Genomic DNA, 20679 nt, shown 5'->3' with positions numbered 1-20679 from the left:
ATTAACTGGGTCGTTTGCCACTTCTCCATCAGAAGTTGCCAATGAAATGCATCATCCTGAATATCTGCATCAGTTTTCCATGATCCAATAATCCCTTCTGGCCTTCGCAGCTTATGGATCTGTGAACATATTCTGCAGCAGCTAAATAGAAGAGGCAGCGACAGCTTTGGTGTGATGGAGGAGGACTGAACTTAAATCTGCCTTCCCTTGGGCTTTCACCTGGGACCAGAGACGTTGTGCACACCCACCCAGATGCCCAGCTGGCCAAGTCAAGGATCACATGGACAAAGGATGGACCAAGGATGGAGAGCCAGCTGGAGCAAGATCTGCTCCTGGTGCCTGGGGTGATTTCTCAATCCAAACTCCAGCAGGCCTCCCCCTTTTTCCCCCAAGACCAGCAGCCAAACTGCTCACAGACCTGCATGTAGGCACAGTGCACGGCACTCAGCCCTCCAAGCTGCAACACAACAGACCTCAGAGATGCCTCCTTCCAGGCAGCCAGCTCCCTGCGCACGTCTCCAGCAGAAGGCAGCAGGGTCTGGACTCAGCAGAGCAGCCCTGCACGCCTGGCACTGGCACCCTCTGCACCGATTCCTGGCTGCACTGCCTTCCCCCTGCTCCCAGCTGCTGACTTCTCCCAAGGCAAAAAGCGAACGCCAGCAAGACCCCCAGAATGGGGTCAGACTGCAAACACGCAGGCTGCGGGGTGTCGCAAGCAGCTACAAACTGCTGCACAGCAAAATGCATGGCAAACATCTGGGCTCACAAGCAGGCTTGCCCGGGTTTGCAAGACTTGTTCTCATTCTTTAAATGAGCGATCAGAATTAAGACAATATGTGTCCCTGCAGGAAGGGACCAGTCCAGATCTGCTGGAGGTACTCGGACTCTTCATCCTTGCATCCCCCCCTGAGGCCTGGGTGGGAAATGCCCACCCTGCATCCCAGCCAGAGCTGGAGGTGGGCTGCGGAAGCTGGATGTTTTCCCTGCTTGCCCCTTTGCAAACGCAGCAAGCACATCTTTTTGTTTTCCCTTGCGCAAGGCAGGACACCACCTCCCACCAGGTGCGTTGAAGCCCCACTGCCTTTAAAGAAAAGCTCTTAAGAAGCAGCTGAGTTCAGATTAATATTTGATGAGTGACAGCGTGCTGTTGGTTCAAAGATAAAGCAGTGTTTTCCAAACACGGATGTCCTTTCTGCAGCGCGGAGCCCGCTGGGCGAACAAACATCGCTCCCTGCCCGCCCTCTTGTCACAAGCCGGGGCATGGGAAACGGAAACCCAGGCGCTGGTGTTCCCCACGCTGCTGCTGCAGAAAGGTCTGCGCCCCTTTGGGCAGCTGGCACCTTTGGTTTCAGCCCAGCGTGTGCAGGCGGAGGCTGCTTGGACTGCACTGGATGTGGTCCTGGCTTCTGCTGTGGGGTGGGGAAGAGGAGCTGGTGGAGCTTCCCTCGGGGGTCTCTTAAATAAACAGCTCCTCCTGACCTCTGCTTCTGCTGCAGCGTCGCCTGGATCTTCTGCCATGCCCTGTGCAATTATGGAGAGGCGTGGGTGTTTTTAAATGGCATGTTCACTCTCTCTCTCTTTCTGTCCGTGCTTGTCTGTCTGTCCCTCACCCCCATGCCTGGGTATTGCCCTGCAGCCCGGCTCTGTAGCTGGTGCTGCAGGGTGGCTCGAAACGTCCCGTTCCCCCCGTGACTGCAAAGATAACGTTATTTGCAAAGGTCTCTGCCAGCCTTGGGGATGAGAGCACTGTATCAATGCGCCAGAGTGAGGTATTTATTATTGCCCTGCCTGTAGCAGTTCCCCATCTCACTGCAAAAATAATCATCATCAGAGGAGCCCAAAAGGCTGAGGGACTCTGCCTCTTGCAATATTAAACTTTCCCATTTTCTTCTGCCACTTTAAAGATTCTCTTTCTTACTGCAAGTGATAAATAATAACAGCAAAAAAACACCCCACAGACACACAACAGACATCAAAAGCCAAGGGAAGATTGGCAAATAGAGAGATCTGAAGTGAGCAAAGAGGAGGCCTGGTTGTGAGTCGGTTCACGTCGCCCTGACTTCTGTTGCTTTCCATTAATTTCACCCGCCATCACAGGTGGCAGAACAACGGCGACAACTAATTACTCTCTCTCGCCTTCCCTTTCTTGCCCGTTTGCTTGCAGCAAAAGAGAGTCAGTGAATTCCCCGATGGCCTTGGGGCTTGCTCCCCACAGATGGGGGCAGGTCGGGGAGGTGCTGCCCAGGCCCCTCAGCCCTGCCGCCGCGCGGGTGCGGGGTGCGCAATCCCTGGGCCACAAAAAAACCAGCCTGAGGCTCAGCACGGCTTGTGCACCCATGCGACGCCTCGCCAGCCTCGCCCGGCTTGCTTTCGGTGACAGTGGCTGCGAGTGACAGCGCAGGTGACGCTGCAGGTGAAGGCACCTGCACCAAAACCCTCTGGGGGAAAGGATGCTCCTCGTGCAGGAGCTGCTGCTGTCCAAGGGCAGGGCTAAGAGGAGCTGAGGAGCCGTGTCTCTGGAAAGCAGAGCCCAGCCCTGCCTGCACAGAAGCACCCAACGCGCTGAGACGCCCGCAGGTTTTATGGCAGAGGGCTTCTGGCTTTTCCTCCCGTCGGACAACGCCACTGAGGCCAAATGGAAACGTTTCACGGAAACCTGTCAGTCTTGACAAAAGGGAATTAACCTCTCCCAGAACAGAATATGCTGTAACTTTCCACTGTGACTCTGGGAAAAGATCACTCATTTCTAAACAGCTTTTCCTTGTGTTGAAAAAAAAAGAAGTATGCGACGCATTATACAAGAGAAAGCACGAACAAAACCCCGTGTCCTGCGGACGGGGGATGTGGCAGTGGCATTGCCGACAATGCCATGGTGTCGTGCAGATGCAGAGCAGGGGGAAAGCTTGCTTGCATATTCATAGCAGAGACAGCACCACGGAGCTGGCTGTGGGTTTATGTCCAGAAAAGGGGATTTATGGTGTTTAGACATTTTCCTTTGTGTTCAGAGCTGTTTACTGACAAACATATTGGGAGGTATTAAAAATAAATGTCGGCTGCCGACCACGATCTGATATTTCTGAGGCTGAGGGAAGCCATAGGAAATATATCAGCATGTCTCTCCCTGGGGAGAAAAAATGCCACGCTTTCTGTTTCCAGTCTACTTTCTAATCTTTGTTTTTAAGGCAGCGTAAGTTCATCCTGGCTCACGCTTTCCACCCTTGCAGCTCCCGGTGCAGGAACAGCAGGCTGTCCTCTCTCTGTCCTCGCTGGGATGCCCTCAGAGCTTCCCGCATCCCTGTGCCCAGACGATGCTCCCGGAGGTGCACAACACCAGACTTTTACACCCAACGGTGCTGCTGAGGCTGCTCGCTTACTCGGGCCACCCTGGGTGCTTCAGAGACACGGCTTTGGTTAATTAAGGCACACTCTTGGCATTTACAGAGACCCTTTCTTGCTGCTTCAGCTCCGGACAACCTCTGTTCCTAAACTGAAGCTCAAAATCTTCCCAGCTGGGATATCCCACTCCGAGCTGCAGGGCTGAGACGTCTGCTGCCTTGACATAGCTACTGGAGAGCTCTGGGATCTTTGGGAAGGGAAATGAATCGCCCCGATCAATCAGAGCCATTAGACGGAAGGAAGCCCCGCCGTGTGCTGCTGAATCGTGTTTGCTTGTCACAGTGGTAGGGAAAAAGCCTTGTGTGATGTTAACATGTTAAGGGAACTTAAGAAATGAAAACCCCAAAGTGCTTGAATTTTTCATGCCTCTTTTTTTTTTTTTTTCCATAAATAAAAAAAAAAAATCCCTTTCATGAAAAAACATAACCCGAAAAAAAACGTGCAATTAGCTTTGCTATAAAAGTCCCCCACGAAAGGAACGACAAAGTGCTTTGCAGCAAGGCAGACGCCCCTGTGGCACCAGGATCGGCACTGCCCAGGGAGGGTGAAAGGATGGGGCCGTGGGGTGGGAGGAAGGCACGGAGCGGGCTGCGGGCGGCACGAGCAGCTCCGCGGGGCTGGGACCCCCCTGTGCCCAAGTGGGACACGCACCCGGCCTGCCACGCTCCTTTTCTTCCTAACTGTAAATATGGGAACGGGGCTATTTGTATCTTTGACATTAATTGACTTCTGAAATTAATAACTCCTCCGTGTAACCAGGAACGCAATTATGACTTTGTTGTGCTGATAGCAGATATCCAGCCGGAAGGAATCGTTCCTACCAGCAAACTCGATTGTACTAATTAAGCTGTACGAGCCTAACAGGAGGCGGGTCGTGGTAACCTGTCCCCGGAGGTGCCTCCTCTGTTATTACAAACGGAGGCTGTTGCACGAACACCACCGACTGCCTGCGCGTGCCCGCACCCAGCTCCGAGCCCGGAGGGGCTGTGGTGGGACCTGGTGTACTGCGAGATGTCTCCAGGTGGGATCAGGCCCCCGAGGAGGGATGGCAGCCCCCCCGCTTCCCTCTCCAACGAGGCAGGTGCTGGGACACCGCACAGCGAGCCCCATGCTTACAGCCCTGCTCATCACGCCCTGCGCAACCTTGGTGGCTGCTGCTTGGGAGCGACCAGGTGCGGGCACGGAGCCTCTCCTGCCCCGACCTCCCGTGGGTTCTCCTCTTCCTCCACCCCTTCTTGCCTCACCAGTGCCCGGCTGCTGCCCAGCCCCTGCAGCTCCAGCCCACGGCCCCCTTCTGTGCCCTGCGCTATGCTGCTGGGGCTGCATGTGGCTGCTTAAGGGTTACACAGCGATGGCACTGGAGTGGTATTGTTCAAACCATAAAAGAGCGTGCACAAAGAGAAGGAATTTTCCAATTTTCCCCATAAAAGACTTTTCACTCGGCACGTTTTGCTCATTATGTCCCCGAACAGATGGCTCCGCTAGCTCTGTGCCAGGCCTCCAAATCCAGCCCAAAGCACCCGTGCGTCCCTGACTGAGGGCTTGCTGCGTGCATCAACCTCACGCAGAGCACCCGGAGCCTCCTCACCTGTGAGCACCAGCAAGGTGAGGACAGCTGGGGGGAGCTGGGCAGCGCTGGCGAGGCTGTGCTTTGTGCGGGGCTGGAGGGGGATGCACGGTGACAGTAAGAAGGGAGGGCGCCTTACCTGTACTGCGTGACGGCCGGGTTGGCCTTGGCAGAGCAGTGGAACTTGACGGTGTTGTCCTCCAGGACCGGCTGAGGCTCCACGGACAGGTTCACCAAGGGGGGGTCTGCAAAGAGACAGCGACAAGGTCACACCGCCAGCCAAGGCGGGCGCAGCAGCCCTGTGCTACCGCGCTGCCCGCGGCTCCTGAGCCTGGGAAGCAGAAGGCAGGCGTGGGAGAGCACGGCAGAGGCTCTGAGGCTGCTTCGTGCCGTGATTGAATCCTCGGGGCTTTGTAAGGCTGGCTGCAGGCTGGTGCTGTGCACAGAAAGCGCGAGCCCTGGGTGCAGATCTGCAACATCTGGGTGCAGCCTGCAGGCCCCATGCCTGCCCCACAGGGGCTTGGACACCGCAGAGGCGTGGGGAATAAAAACCCTTTGGGCTAGAGAGCTGTCCTCCCACCAAGACAGCAGCCAGAGCTGGTTTTCGGCTCCTCAGCAGCATCCGATCCCTCCTCCAACCAAGGATGCTCTCCCGCTCGCTGCAGCCCAGCGCCTTCCCTGCTGCCACGCCACGCGCACCGCTCGGCGTAGCAGCTCACTTCAGAGCCATTAGCGCAGGCTCTGATCCCCGTTTAAGGAAATAAACTCGCCTGCTTTGAAAAGTTCCCATTTAATATCTTGCTGCGTAATGACGATCTTTTGTCTACCCGCTAACTTGAAAGTGGCGTTTCTGCTCTTTCATCAGCCTAATCATCTCTGCCAAGTCCTTATTGGTGTCACAGGCCTCTCGGTTCTCTTGGCTGCTGCTCTGCTTCTCTTCTCCTTTTACATGATAAGCATCTGAGTGCTTTAGCAGCAAACAAAATTTAGAAGAGAACGGATGAAAGAAAGTGAGAAGAGAAAAGGGTGCAGTGTTGTGGTGGATAATAAGAATATTCAGAGCGGTTTTAATTTTTCATGATGTCTCAGAGGAGGTGCTGGACATCCAGCTTTAGGTTTGAAGAATGAGACCTCATCTGAGCGAAGAAAAAAATCTCCAGGTGGCATCTCGAGCTCTCCTGTCTGCCGAGGCACCTGTTACAGGCCACCGTTAGACACTGCAGTGCTAGAGGAACCTCTCCAGCCTTGCCAAGAGGCTTTCCAGAAGGTGGAAATGGTGCTGAAGGACCAACCCCTGCAGGCTGCTTCGGGGCTGCGCAGAGGAGCTGAGGGGCTCCCCTGTCCTTAAGGTATGAGTCTGATGCAGCGTGATGCGAAAATGCATTCTGAACTACCTGCTATCTGCTGCCTCTCTCCTCCTCCTAAATGTCTCAGCGACGTCTCTCCCAGCTGGAGCATCCCTCCCATGCTGCAGCTTCACAGCCACGTGTCCCCCGAGGGGAAAACAGCGGCAGCGAGGGGCTGCTTCACGGGGAGCCTGGCCAAGCTGGGGTGGCACGATGATGGTCAGCGTGCTGCTCGGATGCCGTGAAGCCACAGCTCTAACACAAGCCTGAGCAGCTCTGCTGTGTTTAACCACGGAACCGCTCAGGTTGGAAAAGACCTCTAAGATTAAGTCCAGCCAGGGATGAAAGCTCCCCTGCCGCTGCTCCCTCTGCCAGCATCCTCCCCCAAACACAAGACAGGGTCTTGCTGGGGAGATGGGGCTCTCCGGAACCAGCTCAGCACCTTCGCTTGAAGGCACAGGCTCTTTCTGGGCATCCAGAGGTGACAACAGCTTGACCGCCACCTCTCCTCTCCGTCCCCATCCCTGCAGATCCTGCCTGCAGCGCTGGGTACCACGCTGCAAAGCGCAGCCATCCCTCCTCCGCTGCGTCCCCACCTCCGCTGGCCCCGTGCTATTTACACAGCCAGAGCCCGGCTTTGTCGCCAGCAGAGCCACCTGCCTTTTTGATGGGAAATTATGACGGGAAATTATAGGTATTTTCAATTTACCCTAATCTCATTTTAAAATGTGCAATTCAAATGACAATAAAGATGGGCGCAGTTGGGAATATAAATGAGCTTCACTAACATAACAGCCCAGAGATATATAGTGCGCTCCTAATTCATTTGCAGGCATCCTGACACTTCCCCATTGTTATACAACAACAGCTAATCACCTTCCTTTGTTAAGTATGAATCACACTTCTCTTTAGTAGCTTCCCCATTGTTTGATGGTTTAGTAGCTGTGCCTACGATTTACAGAGGAGCCTCTTTGTATTAAAATGAGCCCAGCTCCCTCCTTGCACTCAAAATAAAAAATGTAGATTAAAAAGAAAAAGAGCAAAGGAAATGAATTAAAGTCTTTGATCTTCCCTTTCGCAAATGGGATTGGGCTTCCGAACGTTGCAGGAAGGCTGGTGAGCTTCCCCACGAGGCGGCCGGTGCTGCGAAGAGCGTGGGTTTGTGTGTGCGAGCGTGTTTGGGGGTATGTTAGGGGAAAAAAAAGACACAAATTGTAACTCATCAGGATGTAATTCCACGCGCTTACAATTATAATTCCTGCCTGGCTTCTTGTAATTAATTTGAGATGGAATCAGAGCTGGAGGAGAGCATGCATGCAAGTGCTGGCTGGCGCAGGTACCGCGCGTTGCCGTCAGCAAGCCTCCTAACTCAGCACCTGCAAAATGAGGGCTGGCGTCGCTGCGGGGCGGAAAAGCCTCTTCGGGGTGGGCTCCGGAAGCTGCGAATGAGCAGGGATTAGGAGCTGGAAGCAGGCTCTGATGCCTCTTCAGCTCTGGGCTTTCACACTCCCCGATGGGAAGCATAAATGGGAACAAAACGCTGCCACGCTGCAAGGACCAGCACAGCACCTCCAGCGGAGCGAGGTGGCCTGCGGGTTGCTCGTCACCCTGCTCCCCAGCCTGCCACTTCTGTTCTCATACTGCCACCTCCTGCAAAAATATGGATGCGGTCAAATCCCTTCCTGCCATGAAACGAAGGTGTAAAAATGAGCAACTACACGTGTGTGTGCAGAGGCTTGGAGCAAATGGCTTTGGATAAGCAATAACCCTGCTCCTCCCCATCCTGGCACGCTGGATGTGAATTTCCATAGAGCCACTGGGCTCTGGCAATATAAATAGTTTATGGCATATCAAACTATTAAACATGATTTTAATCCCACTTGTGATGTTCGGCGCGTAACTCACAGGAGGCTGACTTTGATGTGGCTGGTGGAACAGAAATCACATTGAACAGATGTTCCAGCTGGAGTCGCTTAGTGTTTCCATTACAGACTCTGGCTTTTTTTTTTTTCTTGGTTTCTTTCCCCTTGCCTTTTTTCTTTTCTTTTCTTTTTTTCTTTTTTGGAAGGGGATAGTGTTTATGACTCAGCTGTCTCACTGCTGCTGAGGCTAAGACTGGCAGGCAGGTCCTGTGCCCACACGAGACTGATGGGATCCAAACTCGTGCTTCGCATCAGCTGAAGCAAGCTGTTCCTGCTGCCACGAGTACAAGCACCTCAAACACCTGCACAGGACACAAACCCTGCCTGGGTGCTTCTGCAGAGTACAGGCTGCTTAATCCATCTTGGCATTTTTCTATCCCTGCATCACCCATCCAGCCCTAGGAAATTGATATCCTCATTAGACCCCATTAAGAACAACATACTTTTAATAGCTGGATAGGATATTATTATTATTACTTTCACAGCATGGAGTATTTAATGGCTCGGAGTGGAAATCGGTGCTCTTTATTTGGTCTTTCTCTCTTCAGAGCAGATCCCATCAGGATCGGGGATGCAGCTCACGTCCCTTGCCCCGTACTGTACAGCACGGAGTAATGATGTCTCCGGCTTTGCGTTGTTTGTGAGAACGTGCGTGCATCTCCAGCTATTGTAACTGTTTGCTGGCTGTGAAATAACCCATGCTATTATCTCATTTTATCTGGCTGGTTCTGTCAGGACATGCTATAGAGCGACCCAAGAGCCTGTTAATCTTCCGGCAGCAAAAGCTGGGAGTCTTAAATGGTGAATTTTCTGCTGTGCTTGAGTTTGTTCAGGCAGTTTTAATTGGACTCTGGAAAGCAGCTGGCATGCTAATATTGAACACCCTGCATTTGCAAATTGTTGGTAAATACAGCTGCAGGAATTGTGTGTGCAAATGAAGCCCGGCTGGAGAGAGGTCAGGATGTGCCTGAAAGCAACAGCTATTGCAGAGGAGGGGAGAGATCTGTGAAATGTGAATTTTTGAGGAAGGAAGGTTTTCCTTCATGGTTTTACAGAGAAGTGGCATCGCTCCCCACACACCTGTCCCTGCTGGGTGGTGGCTGACACCAGCTGTATGTCACAGGAGGGAGGGCTTCCACGGAGCACTTTGGTGTGTCTAATGTGCTATCTAGATGGAGAACAAGACAAAAACTTACCCCTGAACAACTTGCAAGCCTGGAAACACGTATTTGTCCAAGAAATGCGTGCCAGCCAGGCAATGCATGGCTCAAAGAGACGGGCACGAGATGCAAAAGCTGGGAAGCAGCTGGGTGTTGTGTGCATCAGGTGCCCCAGGGAGCTCAGGGGAGATGAGCCCTCGTGCCTCTCTGCACCAGTACACCCCAGCGATGGGGAACGCCCCGCTTGGCGGCCCCGGTGGAGGCAGCGGGGAGGCTGGGGTGACACGGGGCTGCGGTGGCTCAGGTACTCACGCTGGATGTCGATGGTGACCGAGGTCTCCTTCCCGCTGGGAATGGCTTTGTTGGTGGCGCGGCAGACGATGCTCTCTCCGTTCTCGATGTCGGAGGGGGCGATGAAAAGGGTGCTCATGATGCTCTCTCTCTTGCCATCACGGAGAAGGGTCTGCAAGGGGAGACAGGGAGATGGAAGAAGGAGCTTCCAGCAGGAGAGCGGCCCCTTCCCCTGGTCAAGAGTCGCACACACAGCCAGGCCTTGCTGTTACGAGTTCGCCAGCCAGTCTGCAGTCATGGCTCCTCCAGCTGGAATCTGCCAAGAGCCCTCAGGGGAATTGCACAGGCACATTTTGCTGCGCTTCCCTGGGAACTGGGCACTTAACTCCCATCTGCTTCCCTCCAGCCCTGCTGTGCCTAGACCTGAGAGCCGCAGCTCCGGTGACATGCACGTCACCCCCGGCCTGGGAAAAAGGGAGCCAGGGGACAGACACGGTAACCGCCCCCTCCAGCCCGCCGTCACCTGCTGCACCTACACCAGGCAGGTGCAGAAGCAGCCTGGGCTGGTCGGGCTGCAGCTCCCAGCCACTTTGTGCAGGGATGTGTGAGTGGTGGCAGCCGCTGCCAGCAGCACGGGGTGGATCCTGTGCAGCTTTGATCTGCTGGCGCAGGAGCCCTGCCTTATCCTCAGTGAAGTCCTAATCCTCATTTAAGTCCTTATAGACTGATCACATCACCCTGTCACCTCGTCTGTGGTAAACCAGACTGACCAAGCCCTCTGAGCCTCTGAAGATGCTGCACGGTTTCCAATATTTTAATCACTCTCTGACCCCTCTCTGGTTTATCAGCATCCTCCAGGGACCAGGAATGCCAGAAACATGACTTCACCCAGCCATTGATAATAATGGCAAATGCCCATGGACACACCCAGCCGATTCTGGACTTTTCCAAGCAGTTTTTCTCCCTTAAGTCTGTATCCTCCAAGCTTTCACTTCACTGTGTAAGGCAAGTGCTTTATGGAATTATAAATAGACAGCAGTGAGGCTGATGTTTTCACCACTTGGGCTCAGCTGGATGTAGCCCTCTTGCTATAGGTTTGCACCTCCGTCAGGCAGTGGGCAAGGAATGGTGCTGACAAATTGACACCACCAGCTCAGAAGCTGGACAGACGCAGCACCAAGACCTATCAGAACATGATCTTTGGGATCTGAGGGCCCCAACAGACCTTAATTATCCTGACAAACCTCATCTGGGGCCTGTATCCCACCCACAGGTCTAGGAGCTGAATTTAATCTCCTGCTCTAGCTCAAGCCATGTTTTGGGGGTGCTGATTTGGACTTCATCTCCTGGCTTGGCTACAGCCCTGCTTCACCTCTGTGGGCTTTCTGGTGACTGCTGCACTGTGGCTGACCCTATTATGGTCATACAAACCTGCTCTTCTTGTGCCTTTGGTGGTGAGGGTGCTGCCTGCCTTGCTGTCACCCTGCCTGTCCTTCCCCTGCAGAGCAACCCCACTTCTGCTGCTGAGGGTGCTGTGAACCCCAGGCTGAGCACTGTGGGTCCTGCCTGTGCAGAACTCACCCCCACAGCACCCCAGAGCTCTGCTTCATCTTCAAACCCTGCAGGATCCTACAATACCTCCTACGGCCATAGGGACCATTTCCTGTCCTCTTCAAGAGGGAGCAGGGTGAGGGTTTGGGGTTTTTAAGTCAGATCTGGCTAATCCGTGCTGCCTGGCTGTGGCTGCAGTGGGGCTGCATATTAATCAGCTGGTGGATTTGAAATTCAGAGAAACAAAGGAATTATCACTCAGTGCAAATGGTTTCAGGCAATCAGTAACCTGAGCAGTATGTCTTCTTGGTTGACTGGAATATCTGGATCAAATGAAGTCTGGGTTGGATTTTAATTTTATTAGAGAATAACAACAGAATAAAACTGAGGCCCAGACTTAAAGGGAACTTCAAAAGGGAGAGGTTTCTTGTACGTCCCAAATCAAAACATCACATTTCATAAATAGCTAAAACTGCCCATTAGCTTTTCTGTGGGGTCTTTTTCTTTTTTGACATGACAAGGTTGAAAAGGTCTCAGAAATGCTTGCTGTGCTCAAGCTGGGATTTCTCATGCATGCATGGGTGGATGCGGTGATGCTCGAGGCAATGAGCACTGATGCAGCCCACACTGGCTGACCACCTCCGCGTGCCCTGCCCTACAGCTGCACTTCCCTGCTCATGGCAGGGAATTATTTGTGGAAGGTCCTCCTGGAAATCTCCAGTGAGTCAGGAGAAACTGGGGTTCAACGTCCCGAGATCAGCCAACACCACCTCTGCCCCCGGAGAAGGGGCTGACGTCCTTGCAGAGCAGGACTCGCCACCCAAACCACCCCGACAGCTGCTTTAGATGCCATGGAAGTGCCTGTGTGGCACGTGAGATGGAGCTGCTGCCTGAAAGCTCAGCTCTAAAAGGCTTCCAAAAAAATCTTCTGAAGAAAAACAAAGAGGAGACACCCTTCCTTCTGTGCTACCCACTGCCTGGGGGTCTGAAAGGGAAATGCTGGCTCCCCAGGGCCAGGTCTGCACAGCCTGCAGCGCAGAGCAAGGCTTGGGGTGGATGGAGTAAGTTACAAACAATTGCACGTCAATGGCCTGGATTTTAATTAATTTCACTTGAATTAAGAGGGGGCGAGGTCAGCTGTCTCTAGCTTTAATTAGCGCTGCCGCTTGCATAGCGCGCAGGGTGATGGGGGCAATTCTGTTCATCCCCACCAGCTACGAGGAGGCAGCTCAGCTTCAGCTGAGGTGTCCGCGGGCGCTGTGGGGCAGCAGGGGGGAGGACGGGGATGCTTTGGCTCCTCTGCCCTTCCAAGCAAGCTGGGATGAGGCTTCCCAGTGGTAGCAGAGGGTGAAATGTTTATTAAAAAGATCTTCAGGAGCTCAAGAGGAATGCCTCTGACTCTGAACTTTGAAGTTGCTTGCATTACAAATGGCTGTAAACTGACCCATTTTGTGCCTTGAATTTTGTGCTTTAGAAATTTTCATTAGAAATGTCAAGTGTTACTGAATCTTTAGCACTTACCAAGCATCAGGCTTTGATAAACAGGAGAACATGTGGGTACCCATTCCGAGTACACTGCCGATTGCTCTTTGATGTTTTCCTTTATGACCCAATAAAGGCTTTCCATTTAAATTAAAAAATGCCAACAACCCTGACAATTTTTCATGGAAAACTGCAGTTAGAGGCAGGGACGTATGCCACTGCAAAAAAACTTCTGCCTCAGAGCTTCTGCTGCAGCCAAGGACAGTGCTGGCTCTGCTCCTTGAGCACTACGAGCGTGACACCCAGGTGGGATTCCTGGGGGGAGATGCCAGGTAATTCAGAAGCTATGTGAGGGTACAGAAAGCCAGCCAAATTCCAAGCAGAGCCTATTTCAGCGACATCTTCCTGACTGTTGGATGCTGCACGGGGTGATGTGGGGTGCGAGGCAGCTCTGGCACTGAAGGCACAGCCCTGGCTGTTCTGGGGCTGTGAGAAGGAGCCCAGGCCCTTCCCAAAGCAAGAAAGAGCACGGTGCACATCCCCACCCCGTCCTGCCTCACCTTGGAGTAGGTGGCTCCGTTGATAACTTCTCCGTTCCGCATCCAGATGATGGAGGCAGCCGGCTTGGCGTTGTCTGCGTGGCAGGTCAGGTTGAGGGGGTCTCCCGCTCTCAGGCTGATGATGGGTCCCCCCATAATGACGGGGTCGTCTGGAGGAACTGCAAGGCAATGGCATGAAGGAGGCAAGGTCACTCACTAGCATTAAACCACCAGGACTGGACCGGGACCTCTCACACCTCCAGCGGGGTGCGATGGGGACAGGGGCAGCCCGCCACCCATCGCACCGTGGGACGGCTTGCAGGTAAGGGCTCTGCCCCAGATTTGATCTACAGCAGCAGAAACCGGCTGATGTTTTAGGTCACGGAGGGATGGAGAGACCATCGAGCACCTTCTTGTCCGGCTTTGATCTTCCTTTTGCTTTCGCTCATCCTCTGTGCCACCCTCTGGCTGCACAAAAGGTGAAAATCCTCTCATTCGGTCAGAGGCTCCCTCTCGCTGCTGCAAGTCTTTTAAGCGTCTCCCTCCATGAAAGCAGGTTTTGCCGGGGGTATCGAGGAGACATTTAATATCTCAACCTGCCTTTGAAACTGTCTCGGTCTGACAGCCTGTGCGAGGCTGCATCCTCATTACAGGACATGGCTTTGCTGGCATCGCAGCCGTGGACATCCCTGCTTTGTGCCAGAGAGGGATGGAAATGGAGAAGCAAGAGACAAGGAGCATGGTGATTTTTTGGTGTCTAGCCTGTGAAACCTGGCATCTGTAAACACCACCGGCACGGTGGGAAATGGGGCTCTTGGGGGCTCACACAGCATTGGAAAACCCGCAGAAATGCAGAGGTGGAAAAGCATCCCCACTGCGGCCCCTTCTGTCCAAGCAGAGGAGCTCATGCTAGCCAAGGGTGGAGAAAAATTGCTGCTCCAGATCCAGGTCAGAGGAAGGTAAAGCACCTGCAAGAGCCTCCTGCCCTCTCCATCCTTGCAGAGGGGATGCTGCTGGGTGAAAACTGCCCTTTTTTCCACAAAAATGGAGCTGCCTGTCATGGGGCTGTGCTCTCCGAGCGGGCTGGCACTGGGCTGAGCTGCACAGCGCCAAAGCCCTAACATCCCCGAGCGGGGCTCTGCCGCTGCGCCTGAGCTGCTGCTGTTAGCTGGCCGGGGAATAGTCTTCAAAATTCCTCGCTGGCTCCTCCAGCATGGGCCGAATTTGGGAGATGGAAGGGGATTATTTTCTCTGACAACTCAAAGGTGGCTGCCCGCGTCGGCGCAGGATTTGCAGGCGAGGCAGATGTGCCGGTTGCACACAAGGCTGGTCACATACGCATCTGCCAAGCACTCTGAGTAATGGGATTTTTCAGCTCAGTGGGTGGAACCCAAGAACGGGAGGAAAAAAAGCGTTTCTACATGGATCCAGAATGTACATTTTTCAGGCTACAAGAGTGAAAAATGTGAAAATCCGTGTTTTGGGTTAGTCAAGATACATCAGCCCCTGGAATATGAGAATGTGGAAAACTCGACTTCATTCTGATGCTGTTTAGCTGTTAAGGAAGCATTTTAACTTTAAAAAAACAGCTATTTGATTGAATTCATTTATATTGTTTTCAGAAAAAGAAATACATGTTTCTCAGTAGTTTTTTTTTCCCCTCACTGACGCTATTAATTGAATTTGACCTCAGCTTGTGAAATATTGGAAATTCATCTTGTGGAGCTGGGAAGAGGCCCAGCCCACAAGCCTTGCTCTGAAGAGCCTTTCAGAATTAAACGGAGGGACTTTCACGGGGGCTGTTTAATATTCCTGGCTGGTCCCACCAACTAGCTAGAGCCTGAAGCGTCCCTTGGCATCCTCTGGCATCACAGTGCTCCCTCAAAGCAGTGCAGCTGCCCCCCAGCTGCCCAGTGAAACCTGGGGGGAGGGACAGGACAGGGGACAACCCCATGCAGGTATGTATGGGACCACCTGACTTCCCCGTGCCAGAAAGCCTTTCCTAACCTGTGTTGCTCCTGTTTCACTCTATTGGATCAGCAGCAAGACCTGGGGAGCTGCTGAAGGAGATGAGAAGGAGAGAATAGGTCCTGATTATGTCTTCCCAAGCAAGTGGTTATCATCCCCCAGTTATTCATGTGGCCATGAATTATTGATTGTCTCCAGGCTCACTAACCAGGGGATCTGGCTGGGCAGGAGAGGGTCTGATGAATAGAAATCAGCAATATCTCTCAACAGCTCTAACTTCTGCAAAATGAAGGATGACGATGCCTTCCCCACTCAAACTCCAGCCTGGGAAAGGAGGAGAAGAATGGAAGATGAAAAGAGAGGAAGAAAGAAGGGGAAGCAAGAAGCCAGTAGCATAGAGCCATGATCCATTATTCATCCCCTGCGCTCCCAGGATTGGTTGTTATTATAAGGCACCACTACAGAATCCGGTCTCCTAATTTTTAATCACGTAGATGTAGAAGTGCTAGCCTTTCTGATTAACGCAGGGATATAAATAGGAAGGGTTGTTTGGGGTTGTGGGTTTTTCATTCCTGACAGCCAAGAAAAGGGAGTTAACCTTCACATGCCTGGAAAACTTAAAAAGGGAAAAAGAGAAAAGGGATGGATGAGCAGGCTGTCACTGGTGGCTCAAGCCCATGAGACCAAAAACAAGCCAGAGAGGTGGATGAGGCATGGGATGCAAGCCCAGACTGATCTCCAAAGGGACAATGTGCTGAGACCTCCTGGGGTGGGAGGCAACCCCAGCAGATCTCCTCTCTTCACCGTGCACTCAGGACTCGAGCTGGGGAGCTGTTCTTTGCCTGACCACAGACAAGGCTTTCTGGAGGCAACATAACTAGCTTTCCATCGTCAAAACCATGGGTTTCTGTCAAAACACAGGGTTTGCTGAATGTTTTGAAGCCCACAGATAGGCATTAATCTGTTCTCCACAGCTGTGGGCTGCTTGGATGAGTACAAACAGCTTGGGGTCTCTGCTCCTTACCCTTTGAAGTGCTTTGGGAGAAGCGTGTTTTACAGCACATCAACATAAAGAAATATGAATAAATGCGTGCTGCTCTCGGACTGTGCGCTCAGCAACTTCTTCAATTAGTTGGCTAGTTAGAGGCCTTCCTGCATACAGCCCTACCCAGCAAGCTTTAATAGTCTGATTAATCAATGAGACCATGCAGAATTATTCAGTGCTGAACTGATACCCCAGGCTAACACTGCAGCTCTGACTAAGAAATAACATAGATGTCTCTAAATACTCCTGGCCGTTGGACAGCTGGACGGCATTGTGGCAAGCAAACAGAGCTCAATTATTAGCAATATTTATTGAGATAACGGGATCCTCCAGGCAGAAGTCTTCTTCTGCAAGCAGAGAAAGCAAAAAAAAGCCCTCCAGCTGCCAGCACCTCTTCCTAATTAACACTGGCTGCTTTTTTTGTTGTTGCTGGCACCTCCTTGCCGCTGGGTTTGTGGACGCAGGAAGCCTCTTCTCCAGACAGCGTTAACATCCAACCCTGAACGCTCCCTGGTGGGGAACGGCCACCCAGCTGCCGGGATGGAGAGGCAGATGCTGAACAGCCCCTGAGGACTGCTCTGAGCAATATAGCGGAAGAAACGTTTGGCTGATGTGAGACGAGCGTCCCCCGAGGCGTGTGAACACCTCCCTCGGGTAAGGGATTGCTCGTGTGTTGCTTTTCTCCCCTAGGGGGGTTGCAGTTTCCGAGGCTCTGGGCTCATCTCCTGTGTTAGGCCAATAACAGAGTCCGGAAGATGCTCTCAGTGATCACAAACCACCGGGAGGTGGTTGCCAGCCCCAAAACTGAGGGTCCAAGCACACAGTGGAGACCTAAAAGCATCCCCAGCCCCCTTCAGGGGTTTGCTCGCCCTCGCTGCTGGGGGTGCCACCATCTTCCCAGGGCCCTGCCCGCCTTGGTGGCAGCTGGAGGGGTTTGGGAGCTTTTCTCCGGCACGGAAGCATTTGTGTATTCAGATGCTGCTTCGCAGGCTTGTCAAAGAGGCATGTTTGCCTCTTGTAGACAAGTCAAGCTTATGAGGGCATCAGAGTACACTTGCTCTGGGTAAGCGTACCCAGGCACTGTCCTGATCTGCATACAGCTGCTTGCTGTGTGGAATATTTTGCAATACGAACCCCGCAGAGTATTTTCCTTTGCAAATCCAACCTCTGCTCCCTGTTGGGGTGTTCTGAGACCAGGTTTGCTGGCTGGCAAGGAGCAGGCTTTGGCCTCAGCCTCCCCTGGAAGATGCTGTCTCTCTTCAAAACAGGGATGTAGCAAGACTGCTGGGGTGACTCTCGAAATCAGCTCAGTGTTGATGATACGTTCAGCAAACCAATGAGTTAATTAGCTGCTGTATCATCTCTCGTCTCTGCTTGGGACTGGCACGTCCTGATGACCGCAGGGGCTGCCTCCTCTTTGAGGCTGATGCCTGTCCTCCAGAGCGCCAGGGGCTGTTTTGCAGAGGCTGCTGGCGTTGCTCTGCGAGATGCTGGGAGGGTCGCAGAGGGCTTTGGCCACATTTGGGGATGTTGGGCTGAGGATGCAGGGAAAGGATGGGGGGCTGTTCAGAGGAACAAAGCTGCTTTCCTACCAGGTGAGATCAGATGGGATCGGCTTGTTTCATTTGGCAAAGTGAAGGCTGGGAGAGACTATGCCTGGCTGCGGTGGATGAACTGGGGGAGGCTGGGAGAAAACAAGGGAATAAGCAGGAAAATCTGGGCACTGGGAAAGAAAGAAGGTTCCTTGCTTCATCAAACATCCAGAAGAGCTTCCCAAGAGGAGGAAAAGGGGCTAGAAAACTGCTTTTAGGATGGAGCTTGCTGCAATGGATAAGAGAATCCCCTTATAGGGATTGTGTTTCTGGCAGTAGGTTTCCAGCAGACTGCCTGGGGTCTCACTGTATTATCAGGCCCGAAGAGTACAAATTGTGAAGACCTAAACCACTGCAGAGCAGCTTACAGCTACATGAATGTTCAGCTTTTCATTTATCAAGGCTTTACACATTTAGGATTCAGATTTCCAGCAGCTCTTCATGGCTAGGAAGGATATAAACAGCCTCTGAGGTTTTGTCCGATGCTTAAAGGCTGAGATTTTGCCGTGTCTGAGTGCTGCTGAGGGTTATATTTCTCAGGGCAGCACTGTCATGAGGCTTACGGCAAAACTGCGGGGCTTGGTGACCTGAGCTCTGGAGCAGACCTAATCCTGCACTGCAGCTGCATCCTCCCCTTAACCTTCACGATGTCTGTCTGCTCCACCTCTCCCCTTCCCTTGCACGTAGGATTGCAATTCTTTTGCAGATGAGAAGCCTGGCAGGTAAGGAAAAAAAAAGACACGACAGAGCAAGAGACTGCTCTGAGCCTGCAAACAGGGTCAATTGTAGGGCTGAGTCTTCTCGAAGCATTACCAGACAGATTTTCCTGTGAATCCTTACATCTGCGACCTGCAGACCATTTCTGTCTGCAAGCTGCTCAGCAGGATGAGGCTCAGCTCTTCTGTGAGGAAAACAACCTACGCCAAGCCGCCTGTGTCCTCTTTCCCTACGTGAGCTCTACTGAAAAAAAAACCTCAGCCCATGTTGTGCACTGCCAATTTACAGGGGCCGTGCTGGCTACAGTGCAAACCTTGGCATCGCTTCAAAGCATTCAGCCCTGTCCATGTGCCACCAGCCTCTGGCCCTGCTGAGACGCGTGGGATGGATGGGCAGCGGCTCGGAGGGTTCCTCCACATCTGGCAGGCAGGCAGGAGCCCTCCGTGCAACAGATGGCACAAAATCCTCCCCCCTTGCCAAGTACCCCAAAGACTCCGACCTTCCCCACGCCCCTCCTGTGCTGGGCTCTGGGAAGGGTGGCGATGGGACGGGGCTCTGGACAGCCTGAAAAATGCAGGGCACCCGCGGGTGCCCTCTGAAAGCTGCCTGGCTGCTGCGGAGCGAAGGAGGAGAGGAAACAGATGCAGGCAACCAGCACAGCCTGGGGAAAACACGCTAAAAAATAAATCAAAAGCAACAAGGGGAGCAAGGGAGAAAAATAGTGATGAAAGTTTAAATAGCGCATCTCTTTCTCGGTCCTATTTGTCTTGTGGCTCTTCGTGTGTGTGTGTCTGAGCCGGGAGAGCGTGGGCGGGTGCCAGCAGCGATGCCGCCTCTCCATCCCACGCAGGGGACAGGGACGTGGAGACCCCCGCCAGGAGGACGAGAGCTCCGCACACCCTGCATCCCCGTTCCTCTCCCGCTGCACCTGTCTGTCCATCTGCCTGCAGCCGAACGCGATGCACAGACCCCCCTCACATTAAAAACCTCACCGGAGGCAAACGGTGCAAATACCATTTTTCCCCCCTAATTATTTATCTCGGTTTTCATCTAGCCCTGCATTTCCCAGCTTGGTTCGGGTCCGCAGGCTGGGTTTGTGGGGTGGGACAGCACTCTGCTGGGGTGTGCGGGGCCATCCAGCCCCGGGGCGCTTCACAGCCCTGGTTTTGCCCAGGTTCTGCGGAGCCCTGAGCGGTGCACGGGGAGGGCAGCCGCCGTTGGGCACTTGGCTATTTCAGACCGAAGAGGTCTTCAGTCCCAGATTCTTTCAATTTTTAAATACTGCATTTTTCTATCACGCTGGAATTAAACCAAATTTCAAAGTTCTGGAAGTGAGAGCAGGCTCTGGGCAGCACGAGCTGTTGGAGGAAACACGAACAGGTCTGACACAGGATAAGTGAGCATTTGTATTCCACTGAAAAGTCTTTTCTATGAGAAAAAATTAAAAGTTCTGGCAAACCCCTCTGAGCTCTAATATACAGCCTGATGCCGTGCGGGCAGGCAGGTAGCTGGCCCGGTATTGATTGCTTACTGGAAAGATTCTCTCCACAAAGAGCAAGAAACTTGAAATTTCCTCTTCCAGTTGAAAAGAAAACATAATCCCAGCACGCGTATCGGAGTTGCTGGTTCCTTGTGCAATTCCCCCTGACCAAGGCACTGCTTGGACGGATCCTGCCCAGCCCAGCCCCAGCTCCCAGCATCATGGCTGAGCGCAGCCGAGCCTCTCCACGGCACGGGGCTTTGTGCCGGGCTGTTTCGCTTTGCTTTTCCCTGAGAAGAGCTGTCCTGGCCCTCAGACTCTCTGGCTTTAAGCCGCAGGGTGTTCAGGAGGGAGGTGGCAGCGTGACCCGCGGTGACAGTGAGTAATGGCTCCAATTCTGCCTGCCAGGGATGGAGGCCGGTCAGGGTACAGCATGCCAGAAGTGCCGGGGGGATGACGGAGGGAGGGAGCGAGGAAAAGTTGTCTGCTGTGTCCTCCTCACCATCATAACACACCCGTTCACTACTGGGATCCCCTGACGTGCGCCCGCACCAGCTTGGGGCCGGCACTCATCCCAACGAGGGGAAACTGAGGCACAGCCATGGGGCCTGCTTCAGCCGCGC

The 20679-nt window shown here is 53.1% G+C and overlaps 1 protein-coding gene across 7 annotated transcripts in view; it reads right to left on the bottom strand.

The window, feature by feature from the left end:
* Positions 1-20679, bottom strand: part of KIRREL3 (kirre like nephrin family adhesion molecule 3) — a 316820-nt gene that overhangs the window by 34106 nt on the left and 262035 nt on the right. For all 7 annotated transcript variants that reach the window (XM_080567528.1, XM_080567527.1, XM_080567526.1 and 4 more), the window contains 3 exons: positions 13276-13433; positions 9704-9854; positions 5103-5208 (listed from right to left, as the gene is read on the bottom strand). In XM_080567528.1, the coding sequence (XP_080423654.1) occupies positions 5103-5208; positions 9704-9854; positions 13276-13433 (415 nt within the window). The remainder of the gene's footprint in view (positions 1-5102; positions 5209-9703; positions 9855-13275; positions 13434-20679) is intronic.

The sequence above is a fragment of the Anser brachyrhynchus genome, assembly GCF_964034855.1.
Source record: "Anser brachyrhynchus genome assembly, chromosome: 25".
Lineage (NCBI taxonomy): Eukaryota > Metazoa > Chordata > Aves > Anseriformes > Anatidae > Anser > Anser brachyrhynchus.
Note: the sequence above shows the minus strand (reverse complement) of the source record. Positions and strands in the feature narration are given on the sequence as shown.